The sequence below is a fragment of the Bos mutus genome, chromosome 4 (assembly GCF_027580195.1).
Source record: "Bos mutus isolate GX-2022 chromosome 4, NWIPB_WYAK_1.1, whole genome shotgun sequence".
NCBI lineage: Eukaryota > Metazoa > Chordata > Mammalia > Artiodactyla > Bovidae > Bos > Bos mutus.
Genome location: NC_091620.1, coordinates 113,262,838 through 113,290,221, shown reverse-complemented (window position 1 = coordinate 113,290,221; position 27,384 = coordinate 113,262,838). Strand labels below are relative to the sequence as shown.

General features: G+C 51.8%; 1 protein-coding gene across 7 annotated transcripts in view; it reads left to right on the top strand.

Annotated features, from left to right (window-relative positions):
• GRB10 (growth factor receptor bound protein 10) overlaps positions 1-27,384 on the top strand; it is a 218,390-nt gene that overhangs the window by 130,296 nt on the left and 60,710 nt on the right. For 4 of the 7 annotated variants that reach the window (XM_070369916.1, XM_070369913.1, XM_070369914.1 and 1 more), the window contains exons 5-6: positions 17,109-17,310; positions 21,918-22,059. In XM_070369916.1, coding sequence (XP_070226017.1) covers positions 17,109-17,310; positions 21,918-22,059 — 344 coding nt within the window. The remainder of the gene's footprint in view (positions 1-17,108; positions 17,311-21,917; positions 22,060-27,384) is intronic. The other 3 variants (XM_070369917.1, XM_070369918.1, XM_070369919.1) reach the window with 1 other exon arrangement.

Here is a 27,384-nt window from a genome sequence, read left to right as displayed (position 1 = left end):
CAGGGCATCTGTGCCTGGAAGAACATGCCCGCCAAGAGGGAGGTGCCCACCAGGGGCACTTGGCAGAGGCTGCAAGTCCTGAACTAAGACAGAATTGGATCCTTCTATGGTTCCTGCGACTTTGTGGATGGCCAGGCAGGCCTGATGTGGTCAGGGAGGCTCACACGGACAGCAGAGCCCTGGCCTGACTGGTGATGCTTCCTGCAGGATGTCCAAGGCCTCATACAGCCCTCCATCCCTAATGGAATTGGAGTCTCTGCCTTTTATTCACCTGGTGGCCTGGGTGTGACCTGTCTGGTAGGCCTTTTTCTAAGGAATGAAGGGACTTGGGACTCAGCAAACCCCAGAGAGTTTGGGAACTCTGCCTGTCTGACCTGTAAAGTTCTATATGTAATTTATGGAGACTCGGTAACTCCACTGTCCACACGCTCAGCTGTCACTTGCTGATCACCTCCTGTGTGCCAGCTGTGAAGTTAGGTAGGGAGCCCAAGGAGAAAAAACATGCAGGCTCAGCCTCTAGAAACTCAAGGGTAATGACAAAGAATGATGTCACTAGGAAATAAAACAGGAAATAAAGCTAAAACTAAAGTTCAATGGGAAAACAACTGAAGAAAGTTAAAATTACAGTGTACCAGGAAAGTGGCCTGTCCACCCCTGAAGCTGGGTTTAACCTCCTTGTCCATCCCTGGTGGCTCAGATAGTAATCAGTCTGCAGTGCAGAAGACCTGGGTTCGATCCCTGAGTCAGGAAGATCCCCTGGAGAAGGGACAGGCAACCTACTCTAGTATTCTTGCCTGATTAAACCTATGAACAGACAGAGGAGCCTGCCGGGCTGCAGTCCATGGAGTCACAAAAGAGTCAGACACAACTGAGCAACTAACACTAACTCCTTCTTGGGAGCTGAGTGACCCTGCACCTCAGCTGCTGCTTCTGAAATCTTAAATATGCCTATTTGGCTGTTTTGCTAGAAAGATTGGAAGTTGCTTGAGCTACGAGCTGTGCCTGGCATAAAACCTGGGGCTTTGTAGGTGGTCAAAGCACGCTAGCCCTTGTGTGTCATCATCATGAATAAGTGCAATGGTATGTGTGCAGAAAGTAAAAGTCAAAACCCTCTCTCATGGGTCCAGTACATGCAACCTTTCTCTGGGATTGCTTCTCCAGAATTCATATCCATCGAGCCCAAATTCCAAGACAGACCATCATGAGTTTTCCTTCTCCTGGGACATTATTCAGAAGGTGCCACTTATACATGTGCTGTTATTTTTCTTACCACGAGACTCATAAGCCCTCACTTAGGAACTGTTTGTTCCCCTGATCCCACTCCAGAGATTTGGATTCAGAATGAATTGAGGCGAGTCCCAGGAACCTGTTCTCACAAGCAAGCCTCCTCGGGGGCGTGCTCATCAGACAGCATGCAGCGGGTAGGATCTCCGCAGCCACCCCCGGCCCCATCCTGAATGTCCCATCCTTCTACTGAAGCCCTGTTTCCATCACCTCCTGGGAGGACAGCTCCGCTCTCCTGGGCATTGCAGTTCTGGGAGATGTGCCCTTTCTTGGAATCGCCCAGTACGTTCTCCTGAAAGGACTTTCCCCATCCCCAAGAAATTGGCCTCTTTGTGAAGCCAAGTGCCCTCCTCTTCACTGTCTTGTCTTACATAACTGGGATTTTGTTGTAAAATCCTCTCTGCCAAGTAGTGAGCACAGCCGTCCTGGGAGAGCAGCTGGCCTCTGGGATCCTTCTCTGGTTTAGGTAGTTCATTAACTCTACCAAGGCTGTTTCCACCCGAGGACGCAGACTGCCCTCCTTGCCACGTCAGCTGCCCCCGTGTCCCTAAGCCCTCTTGTAAGATGCTCTGTTGGGGCTGAGGCCACCCTTCCTTGAGGAGCCCAGTCTCCAGGGTGTGTCCATCCCCTCGTCCCCTACCCCGGAGCTTGTTTTAGCTTCTTCAGGGCAGGAATTATTTTTCCAGAGGGGGTGAAAGAAGTTTCATCTCTTCCCTTGCAAGTTTGTATTTTGCACCATCATTCTTTTCCAGAGTGTGTTGCCCTGGACTATATTATGCTCAGGTGGCAGAATTCTTGTCTGTTTTGTTAATGTCTGTATTTCCAGTTGCTGGAACAGTGTCAGAGTGGGTGCTCACGGAATATTTGTTCAATGAAGAAAAACATGGGTTACAACTTAGAAGGAAATTTGCGTTTATGGAGATAAATTCTCAGAATTGTAGAGGGTTGATGCTGAGTGGGATCAGGTCTCCAGGCATCTAATTTATCCTTAAAACTTTGCCTGGTTTGTGAGTACAGTGCCAGTGAGTGGCAGACTTTTGGACTGGGACCTGGATCTTCCCTGACAATTCCAGTGTTCTCGGATTAGTATTTTTAGGATTAACGGGGAATGGGAACCTTGCAGAATAACAAGTTGTTGCATCATTTCTTGCACCCAGGCTTCTGCCAGGTTTATGATGTAATAGAAGAATTGGGGATCAAAACCAGAAGGCTCAGAAGGGACAGATCATTAAGGCAGACTTGAGAAAGATACAAGGAATCATTTGCCCTTTCTGTGTAACATTTTGTATGTTCCTCTTCTCCCCAGTTGTCCTCTTAGGAAAAATAGAGATTGCACAGTGGAATCCACTTTTTTCCTGTAGTTTGTAGCCTGTAGTTCCTTGCTTGGCAGGTGTAACTTTTTGGTGCCGAGCAAAAACAGTCTTAAAAGACCTGAAAGAAGCTTGTGTGATGTCCAGGCCCTTCCTGGCAACAGTGTAGCAGGATAAAAGTTCAAGAAAGAAAGGAAACATACTCTTTTCAGGGAAAATCAGAGGCAAGCTCTTGAATGTCAGTGAATGGGAACACTGAGTGGAATGCGTAGCTTTCCCTGTTTTCTTGATTTATATTTTGGATAGAATCACTCTGCACTTCTCTAAGACATAGACTGAATGAGTGCATCTCACAGGAGTCAGAGTCCAGAATGATTAATCACTCATCACTTTTTTGTTTGTCTGCTCTGGTGGTAGAGCCCATGTGTCCGGCTGCCAGGATGTGTATATTTGACTTTCTATCTGCCCTGGAGACTGTGACACATCTTGCCCTCCGCGTGTCGCAGCCTCCTAGGTCTAACACACCTGGTGGTGAGAGCAGCCTGGCCTTCTCCCTGAAAGTCACTGCAGTCAGCATCCAGGCCCCTTCCAGCTGCTCCAGTGAGATGGGTGAGGCCTATGTGGGAGGATGCAGACTGGCTGTGTTTCTGTAGGTCTGTCTGTTTAGCCTCTGTTGATGGCTGGGCTCTGCATGAGCCCCTCATAACACCAACACCTTACTGGAGGATGTGCACAGATACAGTTGAATACGTACCTGTCGCAGTCCATGGCATTACTGGAGAAATGTACACGTATGTACTGAAGCTTAGTGGTAACTGGAAAGAGGAATTCAAGTTTCATGTAACGTTGGAAATGGATGTACCTTCATGAGCTAGTCTCCCTGACTGGTCACCCAAGAAGCCAGCCCCAGGGGCCCCCACATGGCCCTCAGCCTCCACAGCCTGGGCACGTCCCAAATCTTATTTTACCTCTTAGGTCCTCCATTTTTTAGATGAAATATCTCTTTCCTGAGATAGACCCTGGACTCTTCTCCACACTAAACTCCTGGCCCCACTGGTCACCCTGGGCCACCTCACTGGCCTCCAGAGCCACCCCCCCACCACCACAATGGCCGTGTCTTTCTGCTGGTGGAGGAAGTCACACGCGTGCAGACAGGGAGCTGTAGGGGAGTGGCTTTCTGCTGGGGAGAAGTGAGGACCTCCGGTATGCAGAATGGAGGCCAGGGGCATCTGTCCACCCGGGGGCAGGGCTGGAGGCTTTGGGCCAGCAGGGTGTCCCCTGGAATGGGCCGTGTGTTGCGGGGTGCAATCCATGACACCTTGCGTCCAAGTGCGTGGCATTGGTTCCATGCAGGCAGGTAGAGGGTCAAGGACTTCTCAAAGGCACCCAAGTAGATTAGTCAGAAAAGGACCTTAAGTGACCATAGTGTAGTTCAGTCGGTAAAGAATCCACCTGCAATGCAGGAGACCCAGGTTTGATTCCTGGGTCCGGAAGATCCCCTGGAGAAGGAAATGGCAACCTACTCCAGTATTCTTGCCTGGAAAATCCCATGGACAGAGGTCCAACGGTCTACAGTCCATGGGGTCACAAGAGTTGGACACGACTCAGCGACTGAACCAGCACCATTTGAGAATATTAAACATTCAAATTTAAAAATGCTTTTACTATTATATTTATATTACTATTATATTTTTTGTATTGAAATATGCCTAACATAAAATCGCCATCTTCTCCGTTTTTCGATATGCAGCCCAGTAACTGTCAGTGAACTCACCTGGCACAGCTGTTGCCACTGTCCACGGGCAGCACTCTGGTCGCCTACATAAGTGGAACCTGCCCCCAGTAAATAATCGCTACCGCTCCCCGCCCCCACTCACGCTGGCGCCCGCCGTCCTACTTCCTGCCTCCATGCGTTGCACTGTATGAGTCTCCTCATAGGGCTCTCACGGGCGCGCATATCTGTCCGCTCGCGCTCCCGGGCTTGCCTCGCTCGGCGTGGCGCCCTCGGGGTTCACCCGTGTGGTCGCGGGTATCCTAAGTGCGGCCTTGTCACGTGGCTCAGCTTCATGCGTTTGGTGTATCTGCTCATCGGTGGACTCCAGGCCTTTCTCACCTCTCGGCTCTGTGTGTCACGTTGCCCTGAACACGAATGTGTGAATATCTGTGAAGTCTCGCTTTCCATTTTTAGAAAGGTGTGTACCTGCTTTTACTTTTTAAAAACGGCTCCTAGAAGAAAAACAGGTTCTATCTAAATTCTTCGATCTAATTATTGAAGCTTCTTAATTGAATATTAATAAACCCAGATTTTTCATTGCAAGATGAGCACTGAAGTATACTTGATTTGTGTTTCTCATCCTCCCCTTTTGAAGATTTTTTTTGATGTGGACCATTTTCAGTCTTTCGTGAATTTGTCCCAATATTGCTTCTGTTTTATGTTCTGATTTTTTTGGCCATGAGGCATGTGGGCTCTTAGCCTCTTGACCAGGGATTGAACCCACATCCCCTTCATTGAGAGGCAAAGTCTTAACTGCAGGACCATGGAGGAAGTACCCCCTCCCTGCCCTGACTCCCTTTTTGATTAGACTGAGACAATGATAGCTGCAGACAAACCAAAACCGTTTTCTATATTGAGCTTTAATTCCAGTTCCTTTGGCCACCCAGCCTCAGAGTCAGATATATTTCCAAGTGTAAATACCCATTTCTGATTTAAAGTAAGGCTTGTTCATGTAGAAAATTTTCATCTGGAGAAGCAAACGAGTTATAAAAGAGAACAGTAACCGAAGATGCTTTAAAACCACTGCCCAGCGTGGTGCCATTGCATGTGTTTAATTTTGCATCAGGAAGTGCCAGCTGGTGGAGTTTCTAGCACCAGGTGAGTCGGTGTTGTGCTGAGCCCCAGCTGATGGATCCAGGAGGTGTCCGAACAACCTCTCGACGGCCTGCCTGGGGCAGGGGCAGTGTTCAGCTTTCCTTCAGCTACAGTCACCCTCGTGTCCTCACGCCGGGGTTCTGCCCTCCCCTCCTTGTCCAGGACTGGCTTCTCATGGAGCTGAGGTGTTGGGAAGGGACTCGCAGGGCACAGAGAGGCCAGGGGCTCTGGGAACAGCTGGCAGTTCTCCCCAGAAATGCCCAGACTAACAGGCTGACTGGGACCAGCCTGCCCCTCTGCCCTCATCCAGTGAGTTCCAGGTGTGGGGACCAGGGTCATATCTGTTGGAGTGGGTCACCAGATTCTGTCCATTTTTGTCTAAAGCTTTGCTAACATCTCCCTTGGGCTCTGGGACCAAAATGGGACTTACTCTACTCATGTGCCCTCAGGAAGGAGGGAGACAGCGTGTCTGCCATCCGTCTCCTTTGGTCAAGTGTGAAAAAGGATTTGTGAGACTAGTGAAAAGGCAATGATCCCACGTAGGCTCAATGTCATCCTAGCAAAGGGACATCCTAATAAAACCCGCTTTTGGTTTTATTTTTCATGCCTTTTCTATTTCCAAAAAAAAGCTGTTGTACATCATCAAAAATTAATGTATCTGTTACTTTGTGTCTGCACTTGTTTTGTAGCAGCTGCTATCTTGACCTGGTTTATCTGAGTTTGCAGGTCCCTGGGTTGATTTCATTTGCTGTTATTCTCATTGGGTTTCCACTTTTCCCATTTACACCAAAGAAATACAGTCAGAGCATTAGTCCATGTTTTAGAGGAAGTTCTCAAAGTCCTGAATTTTCGGGAAAGTGATGCTTGCTGAGACTTGCCAGGTGGGCAGAGGAACTGTGCTCAGGTGCCGAGCTCTTGGCTAAGAACACTGCTTGTGAGGTTCTCCTGGGCCGAGTTTCCGGGGCCTGGCCTTCCAGGAGCATCATGGAGCGGCTGCTGTGTAATTAGAATAAGCAGTTTGACGTTTTTCAGAGAAGAGATCGGAGTTCTGCTGCAGGCTTTGTCTCCTGCAGCCAGGGGACCTTCACTCCCCTGAGCAGCAGATTATTTGCCTCACTGCTAAAGAGCTGTTATTATCCCTAGTGTTTGGAGGATTAAAGAAGCCAGCGATGTGAGATGTGAGGGCACGTGGCCAGCGCCAATTCACTAACTCAGGATGGCACTGCCCTCTGTCGGGGCAAGAGGAAGAGGCAATGCAGGAGGCTGCTCCAGGGTGCTCCCCTCGCTGTGCTGAAAAGGGGATGCAGCATGTGGGAAACAGGTTCACGGAGCGAACAGGAACGCACATGACACGTGTCCAGGGTCTGCTGTCACATGTTGCAAGAACTTCCTTAACTTGACTCAGTCCCGCCGCCCAGATGGGGCTGTAATCCTTGAGGGTAGGCTGTGCGCTAGCGGACGAGAGGACCCAGTACACCTGGGGTGCTGCTGGTGACTTAGGAGTTTTGGGTCTCGGGTTTCTGGGATTGCTGGAATCCTCACCTTCCCTGAGGGGGATATGATTTTAGCCACTCATCCCTGGAATTCTGATTTTTCTCCATTCTTGGTTAACCCTGGTGCATTGAGGGAGCCTAAGATGGAGGCATTTGGTCCCATCACTTCATGGCAAATAGATGGGGAAACAGTGGCTGACTTTATTTTTCTGGGCTCCAAAATCACTGCAGATGGTGACTGCAGCCATGAAATTAAAAGACACTTACTCCTTGGGAGAAAAGTTATGACCAAACTAGACAGCATATTCGGAGAAGGCGATGGCACCCCACTCCAGTACTCTTGCCTGGAAAATTCCATGGATGGAGGAGCCTGGTAGGCTGCAGTCCATGGGGTCTCGAAGAGTCGGACATGACTGAGCGACTCCACTTTCCCTTTTCACTTTCATGCATTGGAGAAGGAAATGGCAACCCACTCCAGTGTTCTTGCCTGGAGAATCCCAGGGACGGGGTGGGGGGGGGGGCGGGGGGCGGCTCGTGGGCTGCTGTCTCTGGGGTCGCACAGAGTCAGACATGAACCAGTCCATCCTAAAGGAAATCAGTCCTGAATATTCATTGGAAGGACTGCTGCTGAAGCTGAAACTCCAATACTTTGGCCACCTCATGCAAAGAACTGACTCATTTGAAAAGACCCTGATGCTGGGAAAGACTGAAGGCAGGAGAAGAGGGTAACAGTGGATGAGATGGTTGGATGGCATCACTGACTCAATGGACATGAGTTTGAATAAACTCCAGGAGTTGGTGATGGACAGGGAGGCCTGGAATGCTGCAGTCCATGGGGTCGCAAAGAGTGGGACACGACTGAGCGACTGAACTGAACTGAAATGAAGATGGAAGGATTTGTGCAGCCGCAGTCTTTTACAACGTCTCCCCTGGGGTCAGAGTGAAGAGAGCCTGAACGTGTAGCCCAAGGCAGAGACGGAGCCCAGGGTCCCTGCAAATGCAGTGGCCTCTGGGGTGGAGGAGCCCAAGGCTCTCAGAACTGGCCGGTTCCCTTCATCCTTCTGCCTCTGCTCCCAACAGTCACTAACCCGTGAGCAGCGCCCACAGACTTTCTCATCTGTGTTACTGTTACTGTGCGTGCTCAGCCATATCCGACCCTTTGCAAACCTGTGGACTGTAGCCCACCAGGCTCCTCTGTCCGTGGGATTCTCCAGGAAAGAATACTGAAGTAGGTTGCCATTTCCTCCTCTAGGGGATCTTCCCAACCCGGGGATCCAGCCTGCATCTCCTGCATTGCAGGCAGATTCTTTACCTGCTGAGCCATCTGGAAAACCCATCACTTCTTGATGGTACTGAATCTGAGTCACCGCTGTAGACACTTAAACAACCTTAAGGGGTGGTGCTTCTTTAGACAGAATGCATGTGTGTGTGCTAAGTCGCTTCAGTCGTGTCAGACTCTTGGTGAACCTATGTACTGTAGCCCACCAGGCTCCCCTGTCCATGGGATTCTCCAGGCAAGAATACTGAAGTGTGTTGCCATACCCTCCTCCAGGAGATTTTCCCGACCCAGGGATTGAACCGGCATCTCCTGTGTCTCCTGAATTGGCAGGCGGGTTCTTTACCACTGTCGCCACCTGGGAAGCCCCTTAGATGGAATGTGAAGGTGAAGTCTCTCAGTTGTCTCTGACTCTTTGCAACCCCGTGGACTATAGTCTGCCAGGCTCCTCTGTCCATGGGATTCTCTAGGCAAGAGTACCGGAGTAGTCATTCCCTTCTCCAGGGGATCTGAACCCAGGTCTCCCGCATTGCAGGCAGATTCTTTACCATATGAACTACAAAGGAAGCCCAAGAACACTGGAGTAGGTAGCCTTTCCCTTCTGCAGGGGATCCTCCTGACCCAGGTATTGAACTGGAGTCTCCTACATTGCAGGCAGATTTTTTTTTACCAGCTGAGTTACCAGGGAGGCCCTTAGGTGGAATGTGTAGACCTAAACGTGGCTTTGAGGAAAGCTGGTTACAGAGGGCATGAAAGCCGAGCATCACTGGCCTGCGTACTTTGCATTATTGACAGAGCTGCCTGGTGGATGCTGGCTCTCTCACTTGTCGTGAGGTGTTCTAGGGAGGGTTCTGGGTGCAGTTCCTAATAACAGAGGAAAGTGCCAGAGCTCTCAAGGAACCAGGCACACAACTAAATATGGTGCCTCCTTCCTGAGCACACAGTCCTGCATCTGGCTTAGGAGAAGGAAAGACTTTCCAGGAAAAATAATCAGGCTCCCAGCTATCAATACAAAGCGAGACACAGATTCCCCAGCATGAGCGGATTGGAAGGGGTGTTACCATGGTCACTCCGTCTAACTGGATTGATCCCAGGATGTGTGTGTGGGGGGGGAGGGGTGTATTTGTCCAGTTTCATGTCACTGGCTGACCCTGACCATGCTCTGGGTGATGGTTCCAACCACATGGCCTGTGGGTCCTGGAAGAGGGGGACTTCTGAGCCCCACAACTACCCCGGAAGTGCAAGCAGCTCTTTTTAGAATATATCTGATCCTAATGAAAAAAATACCATGCAAGTTCTTACAGTTTGTTAAAGTAATCAATGTGTTGACCTGTATTTCTCAATTAATACACATTGAATTTGGCAATTACTGTTGTCTGCAGGGGTAGAGAGCAAAAAGAAGCTATTTTGTCCCAGATGTTGTGAAAATGTTTCTCTTGTTAACACAGAGAACATGAGGAGTTGTGGATCACTCCAGTGCTGTGTTTATATTTATTTCCCTGTGTATGTGGGACAGACTGATTCTAAGGGTTTTTTATTTCCCGCCTGGACATACTAACCACTGAAATAAAACATTGTTTTGTTTTTAAGTGATAGGATTGGGGAGTTCCCCTTGTATTTTCGTTTGGAGTTGTGGTTAGGTGATTTGCCTTTATATTTGCTGAATATCTTTAAATATCATGATCAGAACAGAAAAGAATGCTCAAGACAGCCCTAATGGTAGAATACTAGATTTTCTTATTCTGCTTACTTATGTCCAATCAATTCTACATACTAAAAATTAAATACATGGGACTGGAATTACATGAGAATTGAAGATGAACTGGTGTGAAAAAAAGGTATTTCAGCAGCGTATTGAGTTATATTTGTGCAAGATTTTAATTGCCTAGAGGTCAACAGAAGTAACTTCTGGGGAACGTGGTTTAAGTTGAAAGTGCTTTTGGAGGCCAGACCTTTAGTTCTTGTCCAGGTAGAAATGGGTTAGAACTGGGTCCTTTGCACACGCGCTGGGGAATTTTCAGGTACAGTGTTGTCAAGAGGATTCTCCTTTTCTTCTCTTGCTGAATATCTTGTTCTCAGAATTACTCCAAGGGAATCTCCCACCCAATTTACTGAAGCAGCCTGCTGTCAGGAAGGCAGTGTCCTCACTAGCTATAATGGGTACAGCTCAGGAATGCCAGGCGAAGAGGTGCGAGGGCAAGATAACTGGGGAGTGGGTGGAGCTTCCTGCTCTCCGGCCACCCTCCCAGCACCCCACCTGCCCCCTAACCTGGAAGCTTCTCAGGGTCCAGTCCTTTAAGGTTTCTGCAGAGGCTCACCACACAGGCATGGTCGGTGAAATCACTGGCCATTTGTGTATCCGCTATCCCTTCTCCCCTCCCTGGAGGACATGGGTGGCGCTGAAAGTCCCACCTCTCTAATCACACAGATGGTTCATCTGACAGCCAGTCTCCATCAGGTGGCTGCAGGCTTGCCAGAAGTCAGCTCATTCACATAAACTCAGGTCTAGTCGAAAGGGGCTTGTTATTGTTAACAAAAAACACTTCTTTCACCTTTAATAGTAGCTTGGGAGCTATTTCAGGAGCAGCAGCAACAGAAGACCAGATAAAGAAAAGACGCTCCTCCCCTTACTCTTATCACTTAGGAAATAACAGGGATGTTAGGAGCTGCATTCCAGGAACCAGGAACCAGGGAGGAAGACCTGGAAGGGCTGGAAGGTTGCATCTTGTACTCGAGGTGCAAATAGCATTTCTTCAACGTGGCGAAATGGTTTTGTTAAGTGGATCCAGTGTCATGTTAACTATCTAATTAAAGAAGCCACCAGAGGGTGCTGTGAACCAAGCAGGGGGCAGTGAAGCTGGTGAGGGGGAGCCAGGAGAAGGTTAAGGAATACCAGTCAGGTCCTCGCATGACTCACTCTCCCCTCTGCCTGCATCCTGGTCTCTTCTTGGCTTGTTTTTGGAAGACATTCCCCCGGAATAATTTATTAGTCCGAACATGAATTTGTTTCACTGAATTTGTACTCATTTTAGACCTCATTGTGCCTCTCTTTGCTAATGACAGTGAGACCAGATGTATCTGTGCGTTTATAATTAGATGATCAACTCAGACATCTGGAACAAAAGTCAGTGCCCAGCTAAGGACTGGGCTATTTAAGGAAGGAAAATAACTATTAATAACTTGATTTAAACCGTATTGTTTGACCTACATCTGTCCAGTAAATATACCCTCAGAAATCTGCATGGAGTGAAATTTTACATGTAAAATTGTTTTTCATCCCCCTTACGGGATTTCTTTCAGAGGTCCTGGCTCACAGATGGTATTTGGGCCTCAAGTTAGCAGTGCTAACAGTCATTTACAGAGGCCGCTTACCTGACCTGTAGCAAGGCTTCCTCACATGGCTGAGTGCTGACCCCCGGCGATGTGTGCAGCGGCAACGCGTGTAGGAGACATGGGCAATGTCCCTTCACAACGGACCGGGTCATGAAACGTTCGAAAGGACTGAATGTTAATCCAGAAAAATCTCAGTGTAGTTATTATTTTAAAAGTACCATGGCATATAGCCGTGTCCTCTTTAGAATCAATCCTTTAAAACTCCTGTTTGGAAGGTTTAATTGTTAGTCTTTATTAGAGTTGGACAAAGATTAGGTAAAACCAGACAACCCAAAGTGACTTTATTATCTAACCAGACAAAATGCTATTCATAAATGACCCTGGAGGGAATTTTGAAGTCTGTCCTAGATTAGGATATTTTATTAGACTTTTTTTTTTTTTTTTTACTGTAGTTGCTTTATACAATGTTGTGTTCATTTCCGGAGAAGGCGATGGCACCCCACTCCAGTACTCTTGCCTGGAAAATCCCATGGATGGAGGAGCCTGGTGGGCTGCAGTCCATGGGGTCGCTAGGAGTCGGACACGACTGAGCGACTTCACTTTCCCTTTTCACTTTCATGCATTGGAGAAGGAAATGGCAACCCACTCCAGTGTTCTTGCCTGGAGAATCCCAGGGTCGGGGGAGCCTGGTGGGCTGCTGTCTCAGGGGTCGCACAGAGTTGGACACGACTGAAGTGACTTAGCAGTGTTCATTTCTGCTGTACAATGAAGTGAATCAACCATAGGCTCACAGATTTCCGCTCCTCCTTGAACCTCCCTCCCCACTCCCATGTCACCCCTCTAATTTATCACAGGGCATCAGACCACACTCCATGTGTGGCGCGGCGTCTCCCCGCTGTGTTTTACACATGGCAGTTAGTGAGTGTATGTGAGTGCCGCTCTCCCAATCCGTCCCGCCCTCTGCTCCCCACACTGTGCCCACAAGTCCAGTCCCTGCATCTGCATCTCTGTTCCTGCAGAGGTTCATCAGTACCCTTCTTCTAGATTCCATGCATGAGTGTTAAAGAAACGATGCTTGTTGTTCTCTTTCTGACTTATTTCACTCTGTTTGACAGACTCTGGGTTCATCCACATCGCTACGGATGACCCAGTTTCGTCCCTTTTTCTGGCTGCGTAATATTCCACCAACCATGGGTACCAAGTGTTCTTTCTCCTTTCATCTGGGCCGTATAAAATAGGCAAGTTTGAAATATGCCAGTGCAGAGTCTATTCATGAAACTTGTAACCCACTGAGTATATTGTTAAATGATTGGCCTGGCTCTAATAGATCCACAGGTGAATGCTTTCTATTAAAGTAGAAAGCAATTTCATTAATAACCGACCTCAGAGGAGAGAGAAAGCACTTGAAGGACATGCATTGCACATACACCTTTTACCTTTGTGTTTACCATTTTCCCTTTATATGTACTTTGATGTCAGAATCACTGTGTTCCTGAGTGCACGGAGCGGGTGCCCAGGAAGGGCCTGGCTGGTGGGGGAAGGAGCAGGAAGGAAAGGACAGGACCCTCGGAGGACTGCCCTTGGCGGGCACAGCCAGGGGTTTCAGAAATACATTGTTGTTCAGTCACTCAGTTGTTTCAGGAACATGTAAGGAAGATAACTTGAAGGAAAATCTACTTAAGGGGAGATTTTCTTGGCAGACATCTGTCAGAGAGTGAGAATACTATTCCTGTTTGATTTCTAAAGCAGGATGAAAGCCAGGAAAACAGTGGCCTTTGTGTTAATCAAGTAGGCTACCCCACTGGTGACGAAATGCCCTCAAATCCCCATTGTGCTCTGCCGGAGTCCAGCTCCAGCAGCCAGGGATTCAACCTGAAGGGAGGAACGGTGTTGGCGAGAAAATGAGGCAGCCTCTCAGTTTTCTTGGACTGCCTGTTTATTTCAAGTTTAAGATTTTCTTTTATACTTTTACAAAAGCATTAGGTCAGAGGTTTGACGTTTTCTGTTCCCCCTCACCCAGATTTATTTTCTCCATAAATCATTGTTGCTCTTCAAACAGAGTTCCTGCTTCAGGGATTCTCTTGGAATCAGCTTTACCATCTATTATCTACTTCCTCTTATGTGTCCTATAGTTAACTTGTGATTACATTGTAACTCATGCTATATTCCTCAGTTTATTTCTTATCTTTCTAAATCCTGTTTGCCCCTAACATCCTGAGCTCACTATCTCTTAAAAAGGCTTCTAGCTATAGTATCTCTAAAAATCCTAACCTCTATAAGCTATAATAAAATATGCTAACATTACAACATTCCTTAAATCTTCAACTTGTAACTATTTTAATTATTTCTAAGCTGTAAATTCAGTAAATTCCTTTGCCATAAACATTTTCTTCACAAATAGGCTTCAGATAGCAATACCTTCCATGGCCTCAAGCTACAGCCTATGTGCTCATCCTGGAATACTCTTTTGTAAAAGTCCTTGAACAAATGTCAATGACTAACTTTATGAATTATTCTCTGAGCACAGCTGCAGAAGGCTTTGCATCTTATCATGCTCCTCTCAAGAACAATAAGCACCTTAATATTCCTTTTCAGTCAACTCAGCCGAGGAAAGGAAAAAAACAAGTCAGAATCACAAAGCCTAACTCCTTCATCCTGGGTCCGTGCCTGCGGGACAGAGAGGGGGTTGGGGCCATGCCTCCATTTTGTCAGTAATGCCTAACGCAGCGCCCAACATTGCTCCCATGCTGCCCATCCACGCCAGGGCCTCCCGTCCATGGCAGAGGCCGCTGCCCACAGCAAAGGCTGAGTCTGTAATTCCAGTGGACTTGGCATGTCTTCCTATTGATTCTGAAATGGTCCGTTAAGCTGGAAATCCTGAGTTGTTAATAAGGTGCGGGTGGCATGTGGACTTAATGTTTTACGGAGTCTGAGATGAGCCTCGGTTACAGACCAGTTGCGTGTCAGTGGAGGAGATGAGTCCTCCCTGATGGACACATTCTAGAACTTTACAGAAGTTCCATCTGAGAACTCCAGTGCAACGAACACTTTTCCTTATCAGATGTCTAGTCAAGGGCTCCAGAAACAGCGGCAGAGGTCTCCTGATAGAGCTGGCTCTGTTTAAGCAGCCGTTGTCCAGTTGTCAAATGCTGCTTCCCACTTTACGCATGAGGACCTAAGCCCACTCTCCATGTAGGGACCCCCTGCAGGGGTTTTTCTGATTTGTCCAGGTCCTTCCCCACCTGCACCAGCCTCCTGCCTGCCAAGCTCTGTGCAAAAGCCCTGCCTGCTGACTCCCACGTTCTCCCTTGTGATTTGCTAATTTTGATTTCATGGTTATTATTAATTATTGATATAGCATATTGTCTCTTTAATATCTGTCAGTATTTAATATTTGACAATGCACTCCCCCCGAGCACCCTCCTTCTCCCCCAGTGCTGCTCCATTCATCCTGCCTGGGCCACTGTCCTTGGCTCTTTCAGCAGCCCCCTGCCCATCTTTCCATCCATCTGTGTGTCTGTCTGTCCTCCTTGGGGCCCTACCTGCTGCCTGTAGCATCTTGTCTGGTCCAGGCCCTCCCCAGACTCCTCATCTGGTCACCACTGCCTGCAGGGAAAGGAAACCTTGGGAGGAGGCTGCTCTGTGGTCTTCCCACCTCTGCCTGGGTCTCCCGGTGCCTGCACTCCATCCCCCATCCCAGCCTCCTCCAGCCTGTACCACCCCCACCTCCGCCCCCTGTGCCCTGCAGCTTCCAAGCCTTCTAGAAGGGCTTTTGTTGTTCTATTTGGTTGTTTCTGTCTCCTTCTGCCCTCCTGCCCAGTGAGACAGCGAGGCTGAATGAAAGAGGGAGCAGAGAAGCAGGGGAGGTCAGTGTTCTGAAAAGATCTGTGAATTCATTGATCAGTGCACACCTGGTGAGGTCACCTTGGCAGCTGCAAACTTGTTTTCAGGTTCCCTTCTGGTGTGATCTGGGACGAGTTACTTGCCCGCTCAGCCCCACCCTCTCCCCAACCCCACTCTGGACCAATCTCCTCGCCTGTAAACCAGGTTAATAGTCACCCCCCTATTGTCACTTATAGAGCAAATAAATAGCATTGACTGAGTGTTTACCCTGCTTCAGGCTCTGTCGCAGAGCAGTAATAACTCACTGACCTCATGCCCACCTGCGGGCCAGGTACCCCTGTGAGCTCCAGTCAGAGATACAGGCATGGGAGATGGAGGCCTGAGAGGGAGACCTGGCCCCGCCCCCACCGCGTGGGCAGGGCGGGGGCAGGGCTGGGGCAGGCCGCCTGACTGTCTGGGCCCTAAGCTCTGGTTTGTTCCTGGGTGACCCCGTGCTGTCAGGAAGCAGATGGACTGTAAATTGGGTGACATGTGACCTACTGCACTAGACGCAGCCCCAGCTGTGTTGGCCACATTGTTAAACAGTGACAGGTCTCCAGATACTGAGCTCACGGGGTGTGCCTTTGCTGCATTTGGGGTGCTTGCTGTGGGGAGTTGGGCTTCCTGGGTGGTGCTAGTGGTAAGGAATCCGCATGCAATGCAGGAGACTTAAGAGATGCAGTTTCAGTCCCTGAGTAGGGAAGATCCCCTGGAGGAGGAAATGGCAACCCACTCCAATATTCTCGCCTGTAAAACCCCATGGACAGAGGAGCCCGGTGGGCTGCAGTCCATGGGGTCACAGAGTTGGACATGACTGAGCGACTGAGCGCGGTGTCTCAGGAGTTGGCATGCACACCTGTGTAGGCCGCGTCCATTTCTGTGGGGGTCCTCAGTCTTATCACCGCGCACATGATGGGGGGCTGTCTGCTTTACCCAGAGCCCTCAAAGTCACGTGTCACTCTCATCTAAAAACAGCTTCACAGAAACATCTAGAATGATGGTGGACCAGTGTCAGCCTCGCTGAGGCATAGCATCACCTGCTGGAGTCCCTCCGTGCTCATCTTTCTGGCATTCTCTGTGGTCCTCTCTCTTCATCGGCCTCAGGCCTTCTTGTATGCGGACAGGCTTCCTCTGGTTCTCAGGCACCCAGAGCCCTGCAGGTATCCACCCTCAGAGCCCTTCTGCCTCTGGTGCGACACTGCTGGCCTCGCAAGGCGAGACTGCGGTCAGGGTTGGGCGCTCCCCGTTCCCATCTCTCTGCTTCTTGTCTGGAATTTTGGGGAAGGGAGCAGCCCTGATTGGCCTTATTAGGGCTCCGTGTGCCCCTGGGACCCACCAGCTGGGGTTGGGGCAGAGGGTCCAGGCTGTGTGGGCTCCCCAACCCCGAGGAGCGTGTGAGCTGAGCAGATGCCCTGAGAGGGTCTTCTGTACAGACAGGAAGTGCAGATGGGCTATCATTACAGGGTTGCTTCTGGCGGATCAACAGGTAATACATGTAACCCATGAGTCTTCACAGAAAGCTGTGCTTGTCTCAGGCAGCGTCCTCCGTCTGCTCCTCATGTTTTAAAGTGTCGTGAGTTTCAGAGCCCGGTCCCTGGGACGCCCACCTGGCTGTGGCCACTCACTGCTGCTGACGCTTGTCTTTTGCTCTCCATGCACAGAGGACGACGTGGACTTGGAGGCGCTGGTGAACGACATGGATGCGTCCCTGGAGAGCCTGTGTGCAGCCTCGGAGACAGTGCCCCTCCTGCACAACGGCCAGCACAGCCGCGGCCCAGTCCCCAGAGCCAGGGTCCTGCAGCCACAGGCGGCCCCGAGGCAGAGGGTGCAGCGGTCCCAGCCCGTGAGCATCCTCGCGGTCAGGTGGGCCCCTGCCTCCCCTCGGGGACCAGAGGGTGGGTGGTGGGGTCACTGCGCCACCCTGCCTCCCCTCAGGGGTCAGAGGGTGGGTGATGGGGTCACTGCGCCACCCCGCCTCCCCTCAGGGGTCAGAGGGTGGGTGATGGGGTCACTGAACCACCCCGCCTCCCCTCAGGGGTCAGAGGGTGGGTGGTGGGATCACTGTGCCACCTCACCTCCCCTCAGGGGTCAGAGGGTGCCTGGTGGGGTCACTGTGCCACCCCACCTCCCCTCAGGGGTCAGAGGGTGGGTGATAGGGTCACTGAACCACCCCACCTCCCCTCAGGGGTCAGAGGGTGGATGGTGGGGTCACTGCACCACCTGCCTCCCCTTGGGGGTCATAGGGTGGGTGGTAGGGTCACGGTGCCGGGCTCTGCTTGGCAGACCCCTTCTTTCCTTCCATCCAGCAGGGCCGCTGGGGGTTGGACCTGGTACCCAGTTCAGTTCAGATCAGTTTTATGTGCACTGGCTCTGTGCCAGGTCAGTGGGGGTATGCAGAAACACCGTCCAAGGACATTATTGTGTTAGTAGCTCAGTCATACCCAACTCTTTGCCATCCCATGGACTATCACCCGTCAGGCTCCTCTGTCCATGGGATTCTCCAGGTAAGAATACTGGAGCAGGTTGCCATTTCCTTTTCCAGGGGATCTTCCCCACCCAGGACTCGAACGCAGATCTGCGTTGCAGGCAGATTCTTTTCCAACCAAGTCACCAGGGAAGCCCAAAGTGAATGAACAGCCAAGTAGTTCCTGGAGGGCTCTCAGACCTCACTACCCAGCACAGGGCCTGGGGACAGAGACGTGCAGCCTGACCACGTTTCCCAGGGACTGACATGGAGAGGCCCAGCCTTCATGGAAAGGACTCTGGGGAGTGGAGGAGGCCTCCCTGGAGGAGGCTGTTTTGCTGAAAGGTTTCACTTTCATCTCAGGTTCAAAGGATTTGTTAACAAAATAAGCCACTTGTGATATACATAAATAATACCAGTATTTATTAAAGAATTATCTAACTTGCTTTCAATACACTAACATTAAAAGAAAAGAGACAGAGCAGAGAATACATCACCAAATTGGGTTTTGACCAACATCCAGACTTAAACAGCACTGGGAAATCCCATGTCACAGCACATCTGGAGTCCCAGCTGGGAAAAGGTCCCAGGTAGCACATCTGCTCCCTGGGTGAGACTTCAGAGATTGCAGTTTGGGGTTCCCACTTATAACCCCAGGATGGACTCAAACCGATATTATCATCAATCTGGGAGCAAATTGCAGCCCTGCTTCCTTGTCAGTGCTGTTTGTTTTGTTGTGTAAAACTTGGAATGCAGTTAAGTCTGGGGCTTGGTTGGCCAGGAACCCCGCCCCCACCCCAGGGGCTCAACAACCTCAAGATTCCTCCCGCATCTTATCTAAGATGCTGCAAGTCTTCAGCTCACAGCAGGCGGTCACTCCCAGTCACTCCCAGTCGGGGCAGTCACCAGGCAGGTTAGACGCAAGGTCAGAGGCCTGCTCTGCTTTGTCTCTGAAGCCTAAACAAGATTGTTTATCTAATCTCCCTCACAGAGGCAGACTTCTGAACTGGGTGTTGAAGGGGAAGTAGGAACTGAGGGATGGAGGCAGAGACTTCCTGAGGAAGAGAGATGATCCCTGGTGTCTAAAGTGGCCCGGCCCCTCCTTTTTTGTGACTGAATAATATTCCATCACGTGTGTATACCATGATTTCTGTGTCTGCTCCTCCATCACTGGACAACAGGGGCAGTGTGCTCAAGTAGATAGGACCCACAAAGAAGGACAGTTACTCTGTGATTCCACTTCCACGAGAAACCTGAAAGCCCCAGGAGTGAGGACGCAGGTAGTGGAGAGGGCTGCCAGAGGCTGGGGTGGAGACGGGCGGTGCTGGTGGGAGATCCAGAGGGGCAGCCTGACCCGTGGATGAGGCAGCAGACGAGCTGTGTAGAGCCACCTGAGTTAGCAGCGAGCGGTTCGGGTCCCGTGTGACGTGTTCGCATCACACACGTGCACACAAGGTGATAATAATAATCAAGTGAAGAGGGTGAGCGTGAACGTCCAGAGGTGGTGCCAGACCATGGTGATGGGTCACAGCGAGTTCTTCTCTCTAAACTCATCTAGTTGTACACATTGAATACACGGGGCTTCAAGCGTCCATCAGACCTCAGGGGTGGATTAGAAAAGAGATCCCGACAGGTGGGGTGAGATCCACAGCCTCCGGGAGCCACTCCCAGGGCAGAGGTGGGGAAAGGCGAGTGAGGCTGGCCTTGGGTTAGTTGGCAGGTCATTGCGGCAGCCTCGGTTCATGGGGGTGGGGATTCGGAAGCTGTTTCAGCGACCAAGCGGAGTGGTGCTGTCCTGACCAGGGATGGTGGAGGATGTGGAAGAGATCTGTCAGCTCCAGTTTGGAGAGGGTGGGGGCAGAGTGTCGGGGCACTTCAGCTCTGTTTCTGCCTGGGAGGGGGGAAACGTCGGGGCCAGCGGTTGTGAGGTGGGGTGATGGAAGACCTCCTGGGCGGAGACTTCTGTGAAACCCAGCAAACAAGCTCTCTGTGACCCCCACCCAGGCCCCTGCCGGTTCTGGTGGGTTTTCAGGTGGGGGTAGGTAAGGGGGTGACATCGGGTGCCTCTCTGGGCTTCTAGGGGAAGGCGTGCAGTGTGCTGGGTCTTAGGCATCTGTTGGCTGGAGCATCTTCTGGGTCTCCTTTCCTTACCTTTTGGGGAGGGAGCTTTCCCTCTGCTTCCAGAAACTTCTGTGAGCCTTCTTTCCAGCCCAGCATCCTAAGTCTTCTGCAGCCAGATGACTCTTTTGCCCAGGGCGGCCAAGTCTGTCTGGAGAAGGGGACCAGAGTAAATACAGAGCTGTCTGCAGCGGGGCACAGCAGCCTGGGTGGCCTGGGGTCGCTTTCTCGCCTCTCGGCTTCCTGCGCTTTGTCACATCCGTCCTTCCAGCAGCTGGACCGCTTTGCTCCCTCCACCAGCACCCTCGTGTTCTGAGCTCCCGGTGAGTTCAGTCTCGGGGGAGATAGTCTTTTCTCCTCTGAGCTTCTCTGGCTCTGGAGGGTGTCAGCTCCCACATGTGGCGGCCTCGGGGAGGCCCAGTGGGATGGAACAGCAGCCCTGGTGACGGTGCCTGAGGCTGGCCTGGGCAGAGGGCAGATGCGGTGCAGGAAGGCCTGCTTTCTGGCCAGCTGGCTGCCCAGGACCCTTGCCTGGGATCCTGGCCGCGCTTGTCCCTCCGCCCCGGGGCTGCGGGTTCTGAGTCCCACGGGACGGACGGGCTCATGCGAGGCACGCCCGCTGCTGGAGAGTGGACCCTGGCTCCAGGCCAACCTTTTCTCAAGTGATGCTTCTCTTTATTTCAGTCCTAGCGTTTCTGACTGTCAGGTGCCTTGTTAAAGATCAGGTGACCAGTATAGGATGCCCAGAGGCTCGTTTTGTGAACGGGTCTGCTGAGGACTTCCTGTGCTCACAAGCACCTCCCCTGTGTGCTAAACCCCTCCTGTGTATGAGCAGCTAATGGAGCGGCCACTGCAGCCTCACTGAGGGGGTGGTGTGGCAGCTTCTCATTCCCAGGTAAGGAAACTGAGGCACCGGGGGCAGTGACTTGGCCCACACTTGGTGAGTGGACACAGAGCCAGATGAGGGCTTGAGGAAAAGTCCTCCAGCTCCTGGATTTGGAGGGGTGGGGGCCAGAGCACTGGGGGCAGCTCAGCTCCATCTCTGCCTGGGGAGGGGAGAATCAGGGGTGGGGGTGATGAGACTGTCACACTGCTGGAGAGGGCTCAGGGAGGCAAGTGCTGAGCAGCAGCTGGAGGCAGTGCAGGGTGATGATCAGAGGAGGAGGAGGGACTGCAGTGAAGCTGGGCAGGGGGCCAGGGGTGCATTCTCACCTGGACAGGTAGACGGGCACGGCCCCACCCCTCCTCCCGTCCCTGACCTCGCCCCCTGCGCCTCAGCTCCACTGATGCTGCTCATCAGAGAGGGATGGATCCCATGGCCACAGGCCTCTTGAATGGGATTCTTTTCAGTTATGTCTAATGTCACGTAGTTTTTTGCTTTGAGTGATGCTTGTGAACTACCGTAAAGGAAACACGGGACTTCTTAAAAAAATAATAATTTATTAGGGTAAAATGCACGTAGCGTAGACTGAATCACCACATAGTACATGTTCGGTGGCAGGTGGGGCACCCCCAGGACTGTGCAGCACGCCCACCCCAGGCTATTCCCAAGCGTCTCCCTCCAAGACCCTCCCTAAGCTCCCTGGCACATGGCCCCATGATTATAGGAAGGGTGTTCATCTATTCCATCTGTCTGCTGAACTTTTTCATCTTTCAAATCTGAAACCCTGTCCCCATTAGAGCCTGACTCCCCGCTCCCCTGTCCCCAGCCCCCACCCTCCACCCCCTTTCTGAGTGTGCTCATTTTGGGTGGTTCATTGCAGTGCGGGCCTGCGGGGTCAGTCTTTTGCACCAGGCTTACTCAGCAGGGTGTCCTGGGCAGATCCCCCGATGTGGGCGGCAGGGTCCCTACGTGGCAGCTTCTGATGGGCGTCATCTCTCCACGCAGGCGCCTGCAGGAGGAAGACCTCCACTTGAGGACCTCGTCGCTGCCAGCCATCCCCAACCCCTTCCCCGAGCTCTGCGGCCCCGGGAGCCCCCCTGCGCTCACACCCGGCTCCTTACCTCCTGGCCCGGCTGCCGCGAAGCAGGTGAGCCCAGCCTTGGTTGGAGCGCCAGGCCGCTCGTGGGTGGAGTGAGGACGCACAAGCTGGCCCGTGGCCTAGAGAGGGAGGGAGGGACACTGTGGGGTCTTCACTCTTCATTCTTCTTCTGGTGCTCCCACAATTGTTGCCTGGCACGGCTTTTCAATCTGTCAGCCAAGATGTTGCTTAGGTCTGGGAGGTTTTAGAAACCATATTTAGGACATTTTAGATGTTTATATGTTATACAAAGACTCCATAAAAATGATAAATAATACTAATCATTTGGTGTGGAAAGATGAATTTCATTCTCTGAAAAAAGTCACCACTGTCGTCTTCGTCTGGATAAATGAGGCGTTAAACCTGGGCTCTCCCAGGTACCTGGGCTGGACGGTAGTTGAAGAGTTTGTAACATTCCTGACTTTGAGTAGGATCTGCTCAGGGTGGAGGGATTTCAACTTGGCCCAAAAGGTGACAGCCACCTTTTAAACCAGCAGTTTCTGCCGTAAAGTGAGACTGGGAGGTGCCTATTTTATAGACATCATCCCCAAGGGAGGACGCAGGCTGAGCTTCAGTAAGTCAGGTCAAAGCACCAGTCATCACCTTGTCAGAGGGATGGGCCGGAAGCTCCTCCCCTCCCGGTTGGCAGGGCCTGGGCCCCTGTGGCTGGCAGGCTTGGGAGGGAGACCGGCGATGCTCTCTCTACCATGGGGTCTGCAGTGTGTGTGCTCAGTCATGTCCACCTCTTTGTGAGTCCATGGACTGCAGCCCACCAGGCACCTCTGTCCATGGGATTTGCCAGTCAAGAATACTAGAGCAGGTTGCCGCTTCCTCCTCTAGGGGTTCTTCCTGACCCAGGGATCGAACCTAGATGTCTTGTGCCCCCTGCATTGGCAGGTGGCTTCTTTACCACTGAGCCACCTGGGAAGCCCCGTGATACTCTACAGCCTGGTATAATAATAATGACAATAACAACAGTAATAATGACAACAGCAAAGATGACGGCAACACCTAACGTTCACTGAGTAAGGTCTCTGTACCAAGTACTGTTCTCAGTGGTTTATATATTTATGTGCAACAGATACTTTTACTCCTCAGAACAAGCCTAAGAATTAGGTGCAAATGGCAGCTGTGTACTGCATCTGGGAAACTGAGGCCGAGCTGTGAGGGGTGGAGGTGGGGGGGGGGGCCCAGTGTGGATGGGGAGCTGGGGGGGGCGGCCAGTGTGCGTGGGGGAGCTGCGGGGGTCCACTGTGGATGGGGAGCTGAGGTGGCCCAGAGGGGTGGGGAGCTGGGGGGCAGTGTGGATGGGGAGCTGGGGGGGTGCCCACTGTGGATGGGGAGCTGAGGCGGCCCAGAGTGGGTGGGGAGCTGGGGGGCAGTGTGGGTGGGGGAGCTGGGGGACCCACTGTGGGTGGTGGAGCGAGGCGGCCCAGGGTGGGTGGGGGAGCAGGGGGCCCCATTGTACGTGGTGGAGCTGGGCAGGACTTGACCCCAGGATCTGGCGCCCCTGATTTTAGCTGCTATGCTAGGTGTCCCTGGGCCCTTGGTGTTCCCTCTTTGCAGCAAGCATATTCAGAAAAGGCAAAGGCCTTTTCCGCCGGAACCACTCTCCTCCTCCTTGTCCTCAGGCATCATGCACCACACGTCCTCTTCCTCTGCAAACTTATCCCCAGGCCACATGGGCTCTGCACTCAGGAGGAAGACGTTTCTCCGGGGCTCGCCTGAGCTCTGCTGCCTGCTGACCTCACGCCTCGTGAGCCCCCCGTCCCCCGCACCCCACATCACGCGCAGAGGCGAGGTCAGCGTCCCCAGCCGCGGCCGCGCTGGCCAGGCTGCAGCCCTCATCACATGCCTGCAGTCCGTCAGGGACGTCTGTCTCCCTGGTGACCTTCTGCTTCACATCAGGGTCTAGACAAGCTGTCTGTGGATTGGGCATGGAGGTTGTTTACAACATTACCCATCCTAAAATAAGACCATGAAAATATTCTCTGGCTCTCCCAGTGGCTGGCAAGGAAACAGGCCTCCACCCCGTGGACTGTCCAACTCTGTGAGCAGAATCAGGTCACCCAGGGGCTTTGCCTCCTGTTTTTCTTGGGATCGGAGCTAGTTCCCCCACGAGAACTTGGCATCAGTGCCTCTGTTTCTGTTCCCGAGATAGCACCCCGCTTTGGGACCAGCAGCCAGGAAGGATGCACCACACTTAGCCCTACTTGTAGAGACTTGGTGTTCTTCCTTGTTGTCTAACTGGCTCAAAGGGATGCCTCTTTGCCACACTTGGTCCTGACTTTTGATCTCCTGAAACATGTGTTTTGTTGGTACCACTGGTGTTGATGCCTCGCAGTCTCAAGCACCCTCACCAGCTCAGTGTCAGGCTGTGACGGGAGTGGGGAGCCTCCTTTGTCACCTACCTGAGGGCAGGAGAAACCCGCCATGCCCTCTCTTCCTGCTGAGTCGGAAGAGACAGGGATCAGCAACCAGTCGGAGCTCTGAAGTGATTTAAAAATGGATGCAGCGCCCTGGATGCAGGAGACTCACCTAATGCCACCCCATTCACTGGAAGAAGGAGGTCAAGAGGGAAAGAGGCAGCTGTCGGAAGGAGCTGGGTGCAGGGGGAGTTGGACGCCTCTCTCTGGTCACTAGACAAAGGGGGTGGAAGGAGTGACACATTCGAGCAGCCACTTGAAAGGAAGACCCCTTCTAGCCCAAGTTGCTGTGGCCAGAGGACCTGGAACATGGTACCGGCCCCCAGGTGGCGGGACCAGACGTGGGGAAGACAGGAGTCAGGGAAGGGGTCCGGGGCCCATAGGACGGTCTGCCAGCCACATGTGCAGGCCTGTGTTTGCCCTTGTGGGGAGTGGGCAGCCACGGAGTCCCAGCAGCCCTGGCTCTCTGGGCTGTGTGGGTGCAGCTCTTCCCGTCGGCCCCAGAGACAGACCCAGACCTTGTTTTTCACCCTGGGGTGAGGATGGCGGGTGCCGTTTCAAAGAAGCACTTCCTGAAAGTGCGCAACAGCAAGTGTGCTGAGTCACGATGAGTGTGGACCCTGGAGGGGACCTGTGGAGTGGCAGAGGCTGAATTAGATCCTCTGAGGGTCACTTGTGTGTCTGTGGTGGGCTCTCTGGAAAGCATGAGAATGCTTCCCTCCCGTCTGAGACAGATAAGCGAGGCGGCCAGTCAACCAAGTGATATTGACAGGTGGTCCCATGCAGGTCCTGCAATCCCACCGAGAAGGCCGGGATTTTTAGCATCTGTTTCATGGCAGTTGCTGCACATTTAACTGTCACAGCACCACTCCACACGGCAAGGGGGAGACTGCTTCCATAGTGGGTAACCCCAGCCCACCGGCCAGGCATGGTGGCAGCATGTGAACTTGGATGAGTCCGTCACCCCCCGGGGTCCTCTCCGCCCCTTGCAGGCCCTGGCGCTGCACCCTCTGGGCTTGGAGGAGACCCCTGACTGTCGGGCCTCCTGCGAGGGCTGAAGGAACCTCCTGCGAAATCTCAACCACTAGTGTTTCTCTGGACTATTAATATCTTTTTAAATATTAATTCTTTCAACTGGAGATCGTTTATGATAGCATTGAACATCTCAGTAGCTGTAGCTGTCAGAAGTACTGGAACACTGGACACTTAAATTATCTGTGTCTTTCATGGGAAAAATGCCCGTACTTTTACCAAAAATCCAAGTGCGTGCCTTGCCCAGTGTGGGTGTTTGTGATCGGGTCCGGCTGCAGAATGAGGGGCCAGGAGAGCAGAGCAAACAGCTGCCGGGGTCTGCACATAGACAGGCTCAGAAAGGGCGGCCTATTTTGCTGGATCAAGAAGTGAGTTCCCTTGGCAAATGAATCTGCTGATTCTTGCTGTTGCTGTGACTTGAAATTTCTTTAGGAAAAGTAAAGAATCACAAAATGAACTTTTGGCCTGATTACCCTCCCTGATGGCTCTGTCATAAATGCGTGTGATTAAACACCCTCACAGTTCATCCCGTGCAGAAGCTGCCACGTGCATGGAACGTGAACACCTGTGCTTTCGTAAAAGCCTGTGGACATTCATGGAGGGAACTTTGGTTCCATTCTGTGGTCTTTAAATGTGTCTCTTCTTGCAGTTTAGAGTGTTTTATGAAGTCACAAGGTTGAAAAGTACCTATCAGAGTTTTCAGTCTTGGTTTGAAGGGGTTCCATGCTTTGGCAAAGTCTCCTCCAGCTGCTGGGGCAGGACCGGGTCCATGCCTTTCCACGATCATGAAAGACTCTCAGCAGAGCCTTCCATACTCACGTCCCCCTGCTGGCTGTGGCCTTTCTTGTCTCTGCGTCTCTCCTGGCCGGTCTGCCCACGCCTTGGCCTGGTGGGCACCCCTTGCTATGCAGCCCGGTGCCTGCCCGGAGTCTGCCGTTCTCTTTCCCACCATAGCTGTTTCATCCCTTTCCTGGGCTCTTGTTTCCTTCTCTTAACAAGCATGAAGGAAAAGCACTTTGAGTAATAAAAAAATGTTTTTTAAAAAATTACAAGAACCACTGGAGGAAACCAAGGAAAGGCGTTTTGAGTGTCTCCAGAGAGAGAGTTCAGTAAACATCCGCCCACACCCCTCCTGTCACTGCTGTGCAGCCAAGTCTCTGCATTTCTAGGAAAAAAGAAGACAGATATGACCTCGTTGGGAAAGATTCTGAGTGGACAGCCTCCACTGGTAAATTTTATTTTAGAACCGAACACTCATGATGAACGCGGTTTGTTTTCCCTTGCCCCAGCACAGCTTCATCGTTGTAATCCCACACGGAGTTGCTTGGGAATCAAAGCGGCGGTGTCTCACCGCCCTGTTTCTAGAACCCTGGATTCTCGGGGTTCGTTTGTATCAGGAAACGCTGCACAGGTCCAGATGTCAGTGTCCTGTGTGACAGCATCACAGGAAGGGCAGGTGGAGACAGCTGGCCTGTGGTGGGGACGTCATCCCCTCCAGACGGCGGCAGTGCCGTTGTGACCGGACCTCGGTGTTAGGACCACTGGCTTCGTGCAGACCATGGTCAGCGACAGTGGCAGACAGCGCCATATCCACTGCGGCCCTTGGCCCCCTGTATTTTATCTGGTTCTGGACAAAGCAGATCTAATGGCATATATGTTTACATTTGTTTAGACTTCCCCTGTAGCTCAGATGGTAAAGAATCTGCCTGTAATGCAGGAGACCCAGGTTTGATCCCTGAGTCAGGAAGATCCCCTGGAGGATGGAATGGCAACCCACTCCAGTGTTCTTGCCTGGAGAGTTCCGCAGACAGAGGAGCCTGGCGGGCCTCAGTCCACGGGGTCACAGAGAGTGAGACACAACTGAGTCTCACTCTGT